The sequence below is a fragment of the Emys orbicularis genome, chromosome 24 (genome assembly GCF_028017835.1).
Source record: "Emys orbicularis isolate rEmyOrb1 chromosome 24, rEmyOrb1.hap1, whole genome shotgun sequence".
NCBI classification, from domain to species: domain Eukaryota; kingdom Metazoa; phylum Chordata; order Testudines; family Emydidae; genus Emys; species Emys orbicularis.
In genome coordinates this window covers 1347130-1364531 of record NC_088706.1, presented here as the reverse complement: position 1 = coordinate 1364531, position 17402 = coordinate 1347130, and the positions used below count along the sequence as shown (strand labels likewise).

At 48.6% G+C, this 17402-nt stretch overlaps 1 protein-coding gene across 1 annotated transcript in view; it reads left to right on the top strand.

Annotated features, from left to right (window-relative positions):
• Positions 1-17402, top strand: part of CERS4 (ceramide synthase 4) — a 124665-nt gene that overhangs the window by 92876 nt on the left and 14387 nt on the right. The window contains exons 7-10 of the mRNA XM_065422098.1: positions 5838-5930; positions 10654-10782; positions 11399-11505; positions 14258-14414. Coding sequence (XP_065278170.1) covers positions 5838-5930; positions 10654-10782; positions 11399-11505; positions 14258-14414 — 486 coding nt within the window. The remainder of the gene's footprint in view (positions 1-5837; positions 5931-10653; positions 10783-11398; positions 11506-14257; positions 14415-17402) is intronic.

Genomic DNA, 17402 nt, shown 5'->3' with positions numbered 1-17402 from the left:
CAAGTCACCTCTCATCCCTGGCTTATATGCAAACATCCAGTTACACTCCTTCACTTGCGCTACTAGCATTAGAAATGGGCCTGAATGAAAACCCCAGACCCGCATGACGCCAGAATCCAAACCCTGATCCCAAACCAATCTCCAGGTTATACCAGACCATCTTCTTGTATGGGTAACTCCAACTGCTGAGATACAGTGTGAAGGGGATACCTATCGATGACCTAGGTTTGATTCCAGAGACATCAGTCACCTCTGGACCGGCTTGTTACCTCTTCCCTCCTGTAGTGCTGTGAATTATGATTATTTTAGAGTTGGGGAGAAGGAGCCAACAGAGATGAGTGGGCAATTGGAGAAGTAGAAGGAAAATGAAGAGAGTTCTTTGTCATGGCAGCCAAAGCATAGTGGAGAATCAAGGAGGACGAGGGAGTGCTCCCAGGTATCAAGGTTTGAAGATGAGCTTGAGGATGGGGAGGGGCCCTTGGTCAGCAAGAGGACATTAAGAAGTTTTTGTGCATGTCTATAACAGAAGGTACATTCAGGTTGCTGTCTCATATCTGGTGGTGCTGAAGAATCACCTCTCAGGCAATGCGCTTCCTCACGAGGTCTGGCAGCAGCAGGGTCTCACACCTATCGAGCATAGTGGGTGTTCTCCTAAAGCTTTACACTGTCCAGGCCCAACCTTCATCAGCTAAAAGCTGCAATGAGTGTCAGACCACTGCCTGTCACGTCTCCCGTGGACCCAGCCCAGGAGAACAGAAATGAACATTTACCAGCCAACACACAAAATCTGCTCCCTGCTCTTTATCTGGGTACTGATGATAATGACAAAAATGCAAGATATTTTGCTTGTCAGTCAAGCCCCCAACACATACACACCACTCTCCACAGTCGAGGGGCCAAGAGCAATGTGGGGAGGCTGTAGCCAGGCATCTCCTATTGTGTATGAGAGCTGGTGATGACAGTGCCTCTCTCCTTATCCTGGGACACACTCTGCCTCCTCTGGAGAAGACAGCACTAGCTGCCTGAATAGCAGCACACACACACACCCCGCACGTAGTAAAGGCAGCAGGCTGGCGTTCCAGCAGCTCTCAGAGAGGGCGTGTGAGGAGCGGAGCTGAGGTCCATCAGATGTGAACAAGCTAATTTTAATTTCCCAAGAATTCTTTCCATAAAAAACTAGAGCAGCTGCCTCATCCAAGCTTGGTGAAAAATCCTGTGAGTCAGTGTAAAGCCCTGAGCGGTCATTCTAGTTCCTCTCAGGAGAGCAGCTGTCAGTCTGTAGAGTCTGCATGAGGTTGCATGCTTGGCAGCAGCAGGCAACTACTAAGGAGATTTGTGGCGCTGCTACAGCAGATGGGTCACTGTGGCCCCTGCAAACCTCCTTGATAACTGGAATTTTATCCCATCATAGTTGGAATTCTACCTCACCCCTTTAGCTCCTCCTGAGCATTTCTCAGGGTATGCTGGGAAGGCGAGGTAAGTCTGAGCTTGGGAAGGATTTCCCATTGCAGTTCTCAGTGGGGAACTGTAAAATCCATGAGAAGGGCAGTGGGAAACTCAGTTCACTGTCATCACCGGTTTCAAACCCAGCCCTTAGCAAGGCTTGCTGCTGCTTTCTCATCTGATAGAACATTACATAAGAACGGCCATACTGGGTCAGACCAATGGTCCATCTAGCCCAATATCCTGTCTTCCAACAGTGGCTGGTGCCAGGTGCTTCAGAGGGAGAACAGAACAGGCAGTTTATCGAGTGATCCATCCCCTGTCATCCAATCCCAGCTTCTGGGAGTCACAGGTTAGGGACACCCAGAGCATGGAGCCGCGTCCCTGACCATCTTGGCTAATAGCCATTGACGGACCTATCCTCCATGAACGTATCTAGTTCTTTTTTTAACCCAGTTAATACTTTTGGCTTTCCTAATGTCCCCTGGCAATGAGTTCCACAGGTTGTCTGTGCGTTGTATATTTCCTTATGTTTGTTTTAAACCTGCTGCCTATTAATTTCATTGGATGACTCTGGTTCCTGTGCTATGTGAAGGGGCAAACAACATTTCCCTATTCACTTTCTCCACGCCAGTCATGATTTTATAAACCTTTATCATATCCCCCCTTAGTTGTCTCTTTTCCATGCTGAACAGTCCTAGTCTTTTTACCCTCTCTTCATGTGGAAGCTGTTCCATATCCCTAATCATTTCTATTGCCCTTCTCTGCACTTTTTCCAATTCTAATATATCTTTTTTTCAGATGGGGCTACCAGATCTGCACCCAGCATTCAAGATGTGGGCGTGCCATGGATTTATATAGAGGCAATATATTTTCTGTCTTATTATCTATCCCTTTCCTAATGGTTTCTAATATTGTTAGCTTTTTTTACCTGCTGCTGCATACTGAAGAGATGTTTTCAGGGAATTATCCATGGTGACGCCAAGATCTCTTTCTTGAGTGGTAACAGCTAATTTAGATCCCATCATTTTGTATATATAGTTGGGATTAGATTTTCCAATGTGCATTACTTTGCATTTATCAACATTGATTTTATCTGCCATTTTGTTACCCAGTCACCCAGTTTTGTGAGATCCCTTTGTAACTCTTGTGGCAAATGGCCGATGCTACTGTGGTGGGTCCCGCGCTTTTTCTTGGTGTGGTGGGTCAGGGCGCCGCCCCTTACCCCTCTTCTTGGGCATTGTGGGCTCTGCTAGTGCCCTGGTGGAAGAGAGAGAGGAGCGGGGAAGGGACCCAGGTCCGCTCTCCTACTCCGGGTACCAGCCCCTTCAGCTTTGCTGGCTGCTTACCCTCTCTCCCTTTGGATAGAGTTTCCCTCAGTCCTCTGTGCTGGGGGAGTCCCTCTGCTCTGCTTGGGCAGTGTTCCCCTTCCCCTTGTCCTCTGGCTAACAGCAATACTCCTCCAAACTCTAGTCAGCTCTCCTTCTCTCTCTCTCTCTCTCTCTGACTGAAGGGGGGAGGGGTTATTAGGTCTTGGGCGGGGCCTTAATTGGCTGCAGGTGCTCCAATTACCCGGTAGTAACCTTTCCCTAGTCCACAGGGAATAAGGCCTTGATCATTCTAGGGTTTATATACCTCCCATCTACCACGCACCTGCTGCTCTCTGGCTCTGTTGTATCACATTCTTCACATCAATCTGGATTTAATTATCTCAAGTAGTTTTGTGTCATCTACAAACTTTGCTATCTCGCTGTTTACCGCTTATTCCAGATAATGTATGAATATGTTGAACATCACTAGTCCAAGTACAGAACCCTGGGGGACACTACTATTTACCTCTCTCCATTGTTAAAACTGACCATTTATTTCTACCCTTTGTTTCCTGTCTTTTAACCAATTACTGATCCATGAGAGGACCTTTCCTTGTATCCCATGACTTTGCTTAAGAGTCTTTGGGGTGGCACCTTGTCAAAGGTTTTCTGAAAGTCCAGATATACTATATCCACTAGTCACCCTTGTCCACATACTTGTTGACACCCTCAGAGAATTCTAATAGATTAGTGAAGCATGATTTTCCTTTTAAAAAGCCATATTGACTTTTCCCCAACATATTGTGTTCATCTACATGTCTGATAATTCTGTTCTTTACTATAGTTTCAACCAATTTGCTTGATACCGAAGTTAGGCTTACCAGCCTGTAATTTCCAGGATCACCTCTGGAGCCTTTTTTAAGTAAGCAATCATGGGATAAGAGGGAAGGTTCTCTCACGGATCAGTAACTAGTTAAAGATAGGGAAAAAAGGGTTGAAATAAATGGTTTTCACAATGGAGAGAGGTAAATAGTGGTGTCCCCCAGGTTCTGTACTTGGACCAGTGATGTTCAACATATTCATACATTATCTGGAAAAAGGGGTAAATAGCAAGATAGCAAAGTTTGTAGATGATACAAAACTACTCGAGATAATTAAGTCCAGAGTGGAATGTGAAAAATTTGATACAACAGGGCCAGAGATAGTTAAGTCCAAAGCAGACTGAAGAGTTACAAAGGGATCTCACAAAACTGGGTGAATGGGCAACAAAATGGCAGATGAAATTCAATGTTGATAAGTGCAAAGTAATGCTCATTGGAAAATATAATCCCAAGTATACATACAAAATGATAGGGTCTGAATTAGCTGTTACCACTCAAGAAAGAGATCTTGGAGTCATTGTGGATAATTCTCTGAAAACATCCACACAATGTGCAGTGGCAGTCAAAAAAGCGAACAGAGTGTTATTATCCATTAGGAAAGGGATAGATAATAAGACAGTTAATATCATACTGCCAATATATTAATCCATGGTACTCCCATGTCTTGAATACTGCGTGCAATTCCGGTTGCCCCATCTCAAAAAGGATATATTAGAAATGGAAAAGGAACAGAGAAGGGGAAGAAAAATGATTAGGGGTATGAAACAGCTTCCGTATGAGGAGAGATCAAAAAGACCTGGACTGTTCAGCTTGGAAAAGAGACTACTAAGGTGGGGGATAAGACAGAAGTCTACAAAATTGTGACTGGTGTGGAGAAAGTGAATAGGGAAGTATTATTTACCTTTTTAACATAACACAAAAACCAAGGGTCACCCAAAGAAATTAATAGGCAGCAGGTTTAAAACAAACAAAAGGAAATACTTTTTCATACAACTCACAGTCAACTTGTGGAACTCATCATCAAGGGATGTTGTGACGGCCAAAACTATAAATGGGTTAAAAATGAATTCGATAAGTTCCTGTAGGATAAGGTCCATCAATGGCTAATAGGCTAGATGGTCAGGGATGCAACCCCATTCTCTGGGTGTCCCTAAGCCTCTGACTGCCAGAAGCTGGGACTGGATGACAGGATAGATCACTTGAAAATTGCCCTGTTCTGTTCTCTTGGTACTAGAATTTGTTGGTTCAGAAATCAAACCCCTTGCTGAATGAAGAAAAGGTTAAGAGGCAACTGGATCACGGTCTGTAGGTCCCAACACAGGCAGAGAATGTCTGATACCAGGCTGTCTCTTCTAGCAGACACGTGCAGGACAATATCCTGTGGGTCCACAATGAAATCAGGAAAGTTCAAAACAGAAATAAGTTGCCCATGTTTAATAGTGGGAGTAATTAACCATTGCAACAGATCAGCAAGGGATTTGCAAATCCTCCTTCATTTAGAGTCTCCTAATCAAGACTGGGCATCTCTTGTCAAAAGATCTGCTTTAGCAGAACCTGTGGGCACATCCTCTTGCCTGTGTAATGCAGGAGGTCAGAATGGAGGTTCAGAATGGTCCCTCCTGGCCTTAAAATCTCTTAAACCTTGGGATAAAGGATGTTTGAATAAATGAAGTGAAAACATACAATCAAACCTACATTTAGTGAAAACAGAAGCAAAGGTGTATGTCCAATAATCCATGGCTATGTTAGTTGCAGTGGCTCAGAAATCATAATCATTTCTAAGCTGGTAAATTCTAGTGTAAGGAAGCCCCCTGATGTCCGCAAAAGACACAATTGCTAATTAAAATGTGTTCATCCTACAGAGCTGGGCTAGAACTTTGTCTTTTCAGCTGCGAAACCACAGGCTATTGCCTGGTGAGCGAACAGAGATTTTTTGATAGCTGGTAGTAATAGATGGTTCCTTGACTGCATCATGGAACATCCTCTAGAGGGCAACATTAAGCTTAAAACCAGCACTTCCCACTGGAGCCAAGGGGCAATATCCCTCCATTCTACAGCATTCTTGTAAGGCCTTTCCCCTGAAATGCAGAGACCTGATCACTACCCAAAACTGTTTGTTTTGTTGGTTGTTTTTTCCCCTTGCCCCCAGCCCATGGCGCTTGTGTGTGGGATATAACACAGCCTCTCCCTCTTGGTGTTGCAGCCCTTACTGCCCTCGGTGTTCTGGTACTACATGCTGGAACTCTCCTTCTATTCCTCGCTGGTCTGCACGCTGCCCTTTGATGTGAAAAGGAAGGTGAGTGGCAGCGCCATGGTGATGGGGATGGGGGCACAAACTGGGCCGGGGCATCTGGAAGCCTGGAAGGGGGTCAGTTTGGTGAATGTGCCATGCTGCAATCTAACAAATTCAATTTGCCAATTGTACAAGTGTTACAGCCAGTGTTAGAATGGAAGCTTTCCATTTCTACTGAGTCCAGCGTGGGATCATTAGCTTACTAACTGAATGCAAGTTTCTTTTCATGTCAGCTTTTAGTTGGAACAGTATTTCTGAAATCAGGACACTTGGTTATTCTTAACCAATCAACAATCACCCAGTCTCACATCAGTATACCGTCAACAGTTCACCCGTCAAGTGTAGATACAACCAATGTTCTAGATGTGTACCGAATAGAGTTTTGCAAACAATTGTCAAAGCGTAGTGTTGGGGCTTACACCAAGGAACAGTCAAATCACCAAGATTTCTTGCTACATTTACTTATGATCATCAGTTCTTTAGTACTGAACACATTTATCAACTTCCAGTATTTCTTCAAGGTGCAAGGATGGACTTGTCTTTAAGGCACTTTCAAGAGTGTGGTCCCTGCTATTTCAGTGGTTTAGTTTGCAGGGGACAACTTTGGAACATCAAAAGCAGTTATGCTTAAAGTTATGGTTAGGCCAATTTGCTTTGACTTATAAAGGAGGGCAGGTTATAGCATCAGTTACAATCTAAAATATGGTTAGAGATCTCACTAGAGCGTGCAGACTCAGCAAGATAACTAACCTTCAGTTATTTTGTATTAAAGAATAGAAAGAAAAATACAATTTTTGAAATGAAATCTCACCATTTTTTATCCTGTTAACCCTGCAATGGGGAGAGTCCTTTCCACATGACTGCTCTGGGCATCTGTCACCTTCCTTGCGGGTTCTGCCCATACCCACGTGGTGGTCTCAGTTTTATGTACCTCATTGGATGGGGCTACCCTCTGATTTCTATTGGATTCTTGCCATCTGAGTGCTCAGATTCCAGCGCTCTGAGTTTCTCTGCTGCTTCCATCAGCATTCAGTAGATGGTGTTGGCTTAGGACAGATTTCTTCAGTCCTTTTCTTATTGCAGGGTTTTTTTTGTTTGATTCTTTTCAAGGATTGTATTTCAATATTAGCTCACATTATTTATTGGAATTTCCCCTTTTAGGCTGTTTCTTATAGTAATGCAAAGTTATACCCTGCTTTATATCTTTTAACACTCTGCTTCCTTGTGCCATACAAATTGTATTGCTTCTAGAGTGCCACAATTATTTATAATGAAAACCAACAAAACCTCTTATAATCTTCCAAACTTGATGGACATGCTTCACACATTCTTTGATTGTACATATGCATTTTGTGTTTTTTAGGGTTTGCAACAGAACAAGAGACATTATCCACATATAAAGAGATGTAGATCTGACTGCCAGGCCAAGCAAATATGCATCATTAATTTGGGATGAAAGACATATTGATGAGGCAAAACAGATTATCCATGATATATTTGATTTACAAGGCAAATAAATGTATAGTTTCATTTGGGGTGAAAACGTGTGATTTGAGTTTCTTGGGGTAACCGGCAGTTTGCCCCACTTGTTGACTTTCAGTCTCACAACAAGTTATTTCTAGTTTGGTTAACTCCCAGGTTCCCAATCCAACTCTTGACCAATTCCAAGTGTGCAATGGGCCACTTTGCATAGGAAAGCTGGATGTTACCCTTGCATGGTAACTTTTTGGAGGCCTTTTAGCTAAGTTGGGAGGTAGAAAGAGGCTTTATCTATATGTAAATTATGGGAGATTTGTGCCTCTGTGGTTAACAATCTTCCCATCTAGCCATTTTAGTTTCTATTCCTGGGGGGTGGAACTCCTAACCAGAGTTGAGCTGTGTCTCCTTAGACAAAGGCTATGTCTACATTACAGACCTTAGAGTGGCACAACTGTAAGGTCTCCTGGGTAGCCGCTGTATGCCGACCGGAGAGAGCTCTACCACCAGCATAATTAAACCACCCCAACGAGCGGTGCTAGCTCTGTCGCCAGGAGAGCGTTTCCCACCAACGTAGCGCTGTCCACACCGGCGCTTCTGTCGGTGAAACGTATGTCAGTCGGGATGTTTTTTTCACGCCCCTGACCAACAAATGTTTTACAGACAAAAGTGATAGTGTAGACATAGCCAAAGTGTCTCACATGATGTTAATCATTTTCTTATTGTCTTTACTTGCTGGGTGGATCCTATTTTGTGATAACAGAAATGGATATTTTCTAATCTTCGAGGGCCAGGAGACATTAAATTATTAATCATTCAAGACATATCACTTGTCTCTCTACCTCTTGCACTTCACACTGAAGAGAATATTCTCCCTCAGACTGTGTGCGCTGGCCTGGTCCTCAGTTCTGCCGGGCTCACTCCTCACTGGTTAGACTGGGTACCTCTTCACAACAGGGCTTTCCTCCCCTCTGGGAAGGTGGAGAACACATGGCCAAACTTCCAAAGGTGCCAGCTTCTTTAGGGTGTCCAGCCGTCGGAGTTGTGAGCTGGGAACCCCCAAAGTTGTGAATGTTTTTGTAAATTCTGCCCTTGATCTGCCATGCCACACTGGTGCTGGAGATGGGAATAGAAACAGCTGACTGCCATGCAGGCTGTACATGTCCATGTGGCCAGGGCTCCAGGAGACATGGGGCTCTGTGTGGTTGCATAGGCTTAAGGCTGCCATATAAGGCTTCATGTGCAGAGGGGAGGGTGTGTGCATTGCAGGCATTAGGTGAGGTGATGGTGTAGGCATGCACATGGGCACAGAGCAGAGGTGGGAGCCAGTGTTGCTCTAGGGCAGAGGGGAGGTTTCTCTTTGCCTCCTCACGGTAGAGGCGTAGGTCTGTGTTGTCAGTTGGGTGCGTGTGTGCTCTCTCCAGGTGCTGTCCCAGCCCTGCACAGATAGGGGGTTCAGCAAACCTCAATAGTACTACTACTAGGGGGGAGGGATAGCTCAACAGTTTGAGCATTGGCCTGCTAAACCCAGGGTTGTGAGTTCAATCCTTGAGGGGGCCACTTAGGGATCTGGGGCAAAATCAGTACTTGGTCCTGCTAGTGAAGGCAGGGGGCTGGACTCAATGACCTTTCAGGGTCCTTTCCAGTTCTATGAGATAGGTATATCTCCATATATTATTTTGGGCCCCACACTACAATTGGGCCCCACACTACAAAATTGGGCCCCACACTACAAGAAGGTTGTGGAAAAATTGGAAAGAGTCCAGCGGAGGGCAACAAAAATGATTAGGGGGATGGAGCACATGACTTATGGGGAGAGGCTGAGGGAACTGGGATTGTTTAGTCTGCAGAAGAGAAGAATGAGGGGGGATTTGATAGCTGCTTTCAACTACCTGAGGGGGGGTTCCAAAGAGGATGGAGCTCGGCTGTTCTCAGTGGTAGCAGATGACAGAACAAGGAGCAATGGTCTCAAGTTGCAGTGGGGGAGGTTTAGGTTGGATATTAGGAAAAACTTTTTCACTAGGAGGGTGGTGAAGCACTGGACTGGGTTCCCTAGGGAGGTGGTGCAATCTCCTTCCTTAGAGGTTTTTAAGGCCAGGCTTGACAAAGCCCTGGCTGGGATGATTTAGTTGGGAATTGGTCCTGCTTTGAGCAGGGGGTTGGACTAGATGTCCTCCTGAGGTCCCTTCCAACCCTGATATTCTATGATTCTACCTAGAAAGACCACAGACTCGGTTCAGTAGCGAAGGTGCTCGGCCAGGTTTATTGTCGATGAAGCACGGTCCTAGTGCCCCATGGGAGATACAGGCTCACTAACACGTGTGTGCCCAGGACAATGGACCAGCTCAGTCAGCAGTGGGACTTTCTGCTGCCCCCCCAGCTGAACGAATGTGCCTCTCCTATGATTTCGCTTTTATACATTGATACAAACGAGTTACCTAGCAAGGGTGACCAGATAGCAAGTGTGAAAAATCGGGACGGGGTGGGGGGGTAATAAGCGCCTATATAAGAAAAAGCCCCAAATATCAGGCCTGTCCCTATAAAATCAGGACATCTGGTCACCCTATACATATCACACTCCTGACGTGGTTAGTTACCAGCCCTACACCTGGGTCCTGCTGGCTCGAAGAAAACATCCCCATTGATTATTCTGTCCTCCTGTCCTTGCCAAGGACAGGAGGACAGAATAATCAATCTCCCGGGAATGTGTTAACATGTCTGTCCTGTACTTAGTAGTGCCTGTGTCTTACCTGTGCTCGCTGTACCTCTGCCAAGTTCCGGACAGTGAACTTGTGAGCAAGCGTCTGCCCTATGCCAGGGGCCTGACTTGGGCTCCTAGCATGGCCTGGCTTTGCTGACTGTGGTTCAGGCCTCAGGTCCGGCCCCAGACCCCGTGCTCCAGGCCCTCTTGCTCTACTACAGTTTGTAAGAGTTCTGTGTGTGAGAGTTTGCCCGGATCAGACCGTGTTTGCCACCATTGACTCTTTCTTCCCATTTTTCTGGTTGTGGGTCATCCAAGAGCCATGGGTGCCTCACGCTTTCACAGCCACCAGGGAGTAGACAAAGTTATCTTGGCGGCTCAGAGCTCTAGAATGTGGCCAGGTTAGAGAGCTGCTGTGGGAGCTGCTTCGTGCCTCGTAGCGGGAAGAGATTTTATTTCTGGTCAGGAGGAGAACGTGCTCTGCCCAGGAGAGAGGGTGTCTCTTGCGTTTTAATCTCTACTGTACATGCTCATCCCTTTTCTCATCAGGACCTTACTCAGCAGATCGTCCACCATGCAGCTACCATCTTCCTGATCTGTTTCTCCTACTGTGCCAATTACCTCCGCATTGGGACACTGGTGATGGTTATCCATGATGCTTCAGACTGTATCCTAGAGGTGAGCACTACAGGCTATAGGAGGGGTAAATCGCTGTGCAGCCCACGAGAACCTGCACTTGGTTTTCCAATAAGTCCAGGGCAAGTCCAGTGAGTCAATGCAGAAGCTTACAGCTGTGGAGACTTGTGCTGGAGCCTGGCTAAATCCACATGTGAAATGAGCTATGTGGTCTCAGACTTGTCTCTAGTGGACATTTCTCCATACTCCAGTTCTGCACTCTTGGCGGTATCTGCCTGCGGGAAAAGCAGGGTCATGGCAAGTCAGCGCTGAACAGGAGGAGCTGGGTGGGCTCTGGCCTGGCACACCCCACGGTGATGCAGTCGAGCTGAAGAGCGCTGGCTGAGCTAGTGGAGCCCAGGATTGGAAAAGCAGGTGCTGCAGCTCAGGATGGGCCATTGGCAGAGAACTGTGGAGGCCACACACCCCCAGCCTCGTGCCTCACCCCTGTCTGGGTTGGGAGATCAGCCTTCACAGCCTTGTCCATCCTAGACTCCCTGCTGAGGGGGCCAACAATGGGACTTGCGTGCTGCCCCCTGCCCCTCTTCCCATGTCTTCCCGCCATGCGGTCGCTGCTGGGGCACTCTCCCAGACTGCTCTCTTTTACTTTTCTTTTCAGCCAACCAAGATATTCAATTACATGAAGTGGAGACGAATTTGTGATGGGCTCTTCATCATCTTCTCAGCTGTTTTCCTCATCACCCGTCTGCTCATTTTCCCCTACAAGTGAGTCTGCGCCGGAGTATGGCTCTTCAAATGGGCGTCCTGGGGAATCAGTTCAGAGTCAGGAGCAGCCGGCCTGGCCCCAAATCCCCAGCTACAGCCTCTGCTTCCTCCGTCCCCAGGCACCTGCCCCTCCTTAGCAGGGCTGCAGCACATGCATATGTGACCAGCCTTGCTCCAGGGGTGAGCTGGGCACACATGGCCTTGGAGGCTGGCAGACTAGAGTGTTTCCCTGGCACAGGGTGTTTCCACCATCTCACACAGGCCTCTGGGCGGTCATTCCCCACCCCCACTGGGCTGCTCACCTGCCACAGGTCTCCTCGTGGTCATTGCCTCAGCCCCGGCGTATGAGCACACCCGTCTGAGACAAATTCCCTCCAAGTCTGTGCCTGAGTCTAGAAAAGCCTGAAGCATGACGCAGAAGTGTGAACCCTCCTGCCCCCATTCATCAGACTGGAGAATCAGCTTCGGTGTCCCCATGAACTGTTCAGGCATTGATGGGTTCAGGGGAGGGAAGCAGGTGTGAATGAAGCCTGCGGGGCTGGGAACTGGGAGATGTTGCAGCAAAGGACATGCAGAGGGAGGAGCACAGGAGGCTCCCAGGACCCAGGAAGATGGGGAGAGAGGGAAAAGGGCACGAGGAAAGAAGGGGCAGGAACTGAGGTGGCCTGAAGGGGAGCATATCCCCCATGGAGGGGATGGAGGGCATTTCCCCATGGAGTGACAAATGTGACAGTAAGAAAGCGGGCCAATAATAACTAAACATGTAGTTACTGCAGAAAGGCCAGATTCTTCCCTTGGTCTCTGTGCAGCACCCCCAGGGGGAGCACTCTTTGCATCGCGAGGGGTCTGTAGTTCTGCATGTATCCCTGGCCCCTGACCATCATTAAAGGTGGAATCCAGCCACTCCCCCAGGTGCGGTGACACCCAGTGCTGGGGTATGGTTGTACTTCAGTTTTCATACAGATATGGGAAAATCAGTCCAGAAAAACAGACAATAGACAAACAGCTAACTTACAACCTAGGTCAGTTTTTAAAATATCCCTCTGGCTGTTCTCAGCCCCGCTGGGGAGCTCAGAGCCCATCAGCTAGACACACAGAAACAATGTGTTTGTAGCTCACTCCGAGCCAGAAGTGTGATTAGGCTCCAGGCAGCACTTAAGGAGCCCTAGAAATAATTGGGGAGCTGTGACCCAGCACAGCCTGCATGGGTTGGGACTGGCAGGCTGAGCATGGAGGATCTCAGGCCCCAGGAGAAGGGTTGAGGATACAAGTGAAGGTACAAACAATGCTGCAGGGTCAGATAGCAGCCAGTTACTTTTCCACGTGGACAGGTCAGTCCTAATCCCTTCTCATAGCAGCCAGTTACTTTCCCACGTGGACAGGTCAGTCCTAATCCCTTCTCTCTCCATCTGTCCCATTGACTCCTTTCCAATGAAGCCAGATGAAGCTTTCAGCAGCTGCCAGCCAGAGCCAGGGGCAGCTGCTCACAGCAAAACACGGAAAGGGGAGAAGCCGTTCTCGGCAGCGGCACTGAGGGTTGGCTGTAGATCAAAGGGTGCGAGCCAGTCAGCCAGCCCCTGCAGTTTGGTCTTTGAAAAAATAAGGGGAGGATGGGGCCGTGACAAAACCAGGTGTGAAGGGAAAGTGTCGGACCTGGATTTTAGAAGGTGGGCGGTCTAGGGAATGTGCGAATTAGGGAGCAGCAGATCCTGTGGCTGGGCCAGAGAAACTTGAGAGAAAAGCCCAAAGCCCCACAGTGCACCTGGCTGTATGTGGGGATGGAGCGGAGCTCAGGGGCAGATTTTAAGCACCACATTCCTTCTGTGATCCCCTTACGCCCTGAGGCCTGCTCCCCCATATCCCTACCCTGCCTGCACATGTTGTTATTGCTCACCAGATGGTCAATGCCCTTTAAAGCTCTAGCCGCAGTATTTGAGTCTCCTGTGGCTGGGAGTCCTGCAGGCTGTGGCTATGGCTGGTGTGAGCAACTATTTCCTTTTATTCGTCCGGCCATTCCCCAAATCCGGTTACAATCTGCTCGTGGACAGGGAAGCCATGTTTTCAAACGTGGCCTCTTGCTTTGGATGCACCAGCGGCCTGATTTTCAGAGATGCTGAGCACCCCCAATTCCACCTGCAGTCAAAGTCCTGGTCACCTCAGGCTCCTCTAAATCCCATTCGCTGTAATGGCCCCCAGGGATGGTGAGAGCACAGCTGCACTCTGATCACACCCCAGTGTGACCCCTGCACTGGGAGCTACGCTGGCTCACCACCACCTGGGGATCTTCCCACCCAACTAGCTGGTGCCAGTGGCCTTGTGGCTGCTCTGTGCCACCAGATGGGTGCAAAGCAGTGGGGGTGAGGGGACGGCTGGAGGATCTGGCCCAAAAATGCAGTCTGCCACCATGCCCCAGAGGCGGCTGCCCCTGCTGCCTTGTAGCCCTGCTGAGCACAGGCCAGGGCTTTGGCAGGCAACCCAGTAAGGATGGCATCTGAGTGAGATGTAGAACCAGCAGTGAGAGATGCAGTGCTAAGGCCTGGAGCATGCGGCAGGAGCTCTTCCTCTCTAGGGTCTGTGCTCAGCAAAGGAGAGCTAAGTACAGCTCATCCCTGGGTGGGTGCTGGGGGCTGGCTCCCAAGTGTCCTTTGTAGGGACCGATGTGCACCCATGGCTAGAGCTGAACCTTGTGGGGTTGGCTTGTGATTCCTGCTAAGATCTCGCCTGTTACTCACGGGGACTCTCTGTTCTGCAGGGTGCTCTACAATACGTACTACTACTCCATGGAGCTCTACCAGCCTTTCTTCGGGTACTATTTCATGAATGCTCTCCTGATGATTCTGCAGCTGCTGCACGTCTTCTGGTCCTGTCTAATCATTCACATGGTCTACAGATTCATCCTGTGTGGCACGGTATGGATCCACTAACAGTCTCCTGTACCCTCCCGGGATTCTCAATTATCCATCCATGGTGGATTCTGCATCCTCCTAGAATCCAAGGGCTTCTATTCCTTGCAGTGCAGAGGTGGGGCCAGGCTCACAGGCAGTGTTGGCCCTAAAGGTGAAACTTCCATGGAAGTTAATAATGGGCCCAAACCTGACATCTTTATTCAGGGGGGATCCATGCTTGAGTCAAAGGCAGCCTTGCCATGAGTAAAACTTGCATAAAGACGTAGTCAGGACCTCCAAATTGGAGCCAGTGTGATTTGCATTTGTCACACGATTACAGAAATTGGAAAAGGGGAACTCTGTCATGTCACTGACAGTCCCCGGCAGCATCTTCCCCAGGGCTCCTCCAGTCCCACCTTTTCCCATGTAAGTGTTATTGATACACCTTGTGACTAATCTACAGCATGTTCCATCACACTGAGCCTGCTGCACAGAAGGAAATGCTCTCCCAAAGGCACAGGCACAGTCTTAGCAATGTTAGATTGCCAGAAGCCAGGCTGTAGGACAGGGCAGTGGGGTATGCCCAATAGCAATAGCAGGGAGGGCCAGCATAGTGATAGATGGGAGCTTATCTCACAGCCAAACTATCTTTTATTGGCCTCCGATTGTGACACTCCTTTAGTGGGTCTAGTTTCCTGCTCCTTTTCCCTCCTTTTCTCCTTCTCCTTTTTATTCTCCCACAAAAGTTCAAAGAAAAATTTTCTCCAGTAAAGCAGCAGGAAAGTGCAGGGCACGTCAAAGAGCCGCGCCCAATCCTGCAGCACAGCTCAGGGCTCACCCATTCTAACCAGCCCCAGAAACAAACCCCAGGATGGGCAGGGCATCAGGCACAGCACCAGCAACGAAGGGTGGGATCTGCAAAGTCACCTCTGAGACTTAGGAGCACAAGTCCTTTCAAGTGACTGTCAAAGGGAGTTGGGCGCCCAGCTCCCTTAGGTTCTTTTGAAAATTCCATCCTAAAACTTCAGACCCTCTGAGCTTCCCAGGAGCCCCCAGGACACAGACAGAGCTCAGCAAAGCTGGAAGCCTCCCCTTCCACTCAGCAGAGCTGTCTGAAGCTGGCATCCCCACTCAGGCCCTGGGGTGGAAGCGATGGCTGCAGTCCTGCTAATACCTATGCAGCTCTGCTAATACCTATGCAGCTCAGAGAGCTCCTGGGCCGCTGGTCCAGTTTAGTTTTAAATGACTGGAGCAATGGGATTTCCACCTCCTCCCATGGGAGACCATCCCACCGCCCTGGAGTTCTGACTCCCAGCAAACTTCCTGATAGGAAGCTAGATTTTTCCTTTGCCTAATTCCATCTCATTGCTCCTATTCTCATCCCACTAACCAGCATAAACAATTCCTCTCCCTCCTCAGCGTTTATACCCCTCCTAGCCCAGATGGGCATATTCGGCACTGAGCATCTCACACTGTTCTCTCCAGCTCTCGAGTCAGTTTGATGGCCCCGCTCTGAGTGTTGGCATCTTTCTAATATTAAGATACTCAGAACCAGACACAGTCTTGCAGATTCACGCCCCTGCTCCAGTCCCTTTGGGCTGCTCAGGCAGCACAAAAGTAGAAACCTTCCAAGAGTCCTGCCATGGAGGAGTCCCCAGTTGGTATAGAACAGGCAGAGCCAGCTGTTGTGTCTCCTTCCTGGCAGCCTCCAGTGCAAAGGGTGGGGAGGGACTAGAGTAGAAAGCTCTTCAGCAATCCGAGCGGGTGTATGGTCCCTGGGGGGAGTGTAGCCCCTCTGGTGGAGTGTAGGGAAGCCCAGTGACTGCTCAGACCTGTGCCTGGGACCAGAGAGAATCAGGGAGACAAAACCTGCCCAGCATCTCCCCAAATTGTATTGTATGGTTCTGCATGTGCTCCGCAGCCCCAAGTCACATCAGAGACATTATTATTAACACTGGTTATTTGTCATGGCAAAAAATGTGGGACAAGTTGTGGCTTTGTCTCAGCAAAAAATGAAAAAGTCTCAGCTGTCTGGAAACCGGCAGCATCAGAGGTGGCGTTTTTGTGGGTAAAAGATCTAGTATTTTGCCATTCACAGTGCTTTTAATAATGATTAAATAAACATTAAGTATTTATTCAAGAGCACTAACAACTACAAAGCTATATATTTTTTAAACTTCCCTGAAGTATTGTGACAAAGTTCCTCCTCTGTCTTGGTGGGTCCTGCGCTTATTGGCGGATTTTCTTGCCTCAGCGATTCACCATGTGGGTTGGGGAACAGCCCAGACACCTTCCCCTCTGGAAGAACCACAGTCCAGGTCAATTGGGAGGTTTGGGGGGAACCCGGGCCCGCCCTCTACTCCGGGTTCCAGCCCAGGGCCCTGTGGACTGCAGCTGTCTATAGTGCCTCCTGTAACAGCTGTATGACAGCTACAACTCCCTGGGCTACTTCCCCATGGCCTCCTCCAAACACCTTCCTTATTCTCACCACAGGACCTTCCTCCTGGTGTCTGATAACGCTTGTGCTCCTCAGTCCTCCAGCAGCACACCCTCTCACTCTCAGCTCCTTGCGCCTCTTGCTCCCAGCTCCTCACACTCGCACCACAAACTGAAGTGAGCTCCTTTTAAAACCCAGGTGCCCTGATTAGCCTGCCTTAATTGATTCTAGCAGCTTCTTCTTAATTGGCTCCAGGTGTCCTAATTAGCCTGCCTGCCTTAACTGGTTCTAGCAGGTTCCTGATTACTCTAGTGCAGCCCCTGCTCTGGTCACTCAGGGAACAGAAAACTACTCATCCAGTGACCAGTATATTTGCCCTCTACCAGACTCCTGTACCCCACTGGTCTGGGTCTGTCACATATCCCTCCCCCCTGCTCAACGCAAGGGGTTGGGCAGCTTGGGACGCCAGACAGTGCACACGTGACAAGCCATCGGCGTTGCCATGATGGCTCCCTGCTCTGTGTTGCACACGGAACTGGAAAGGTTGGAGGGATAAGAACCATCTGGTCACCCTT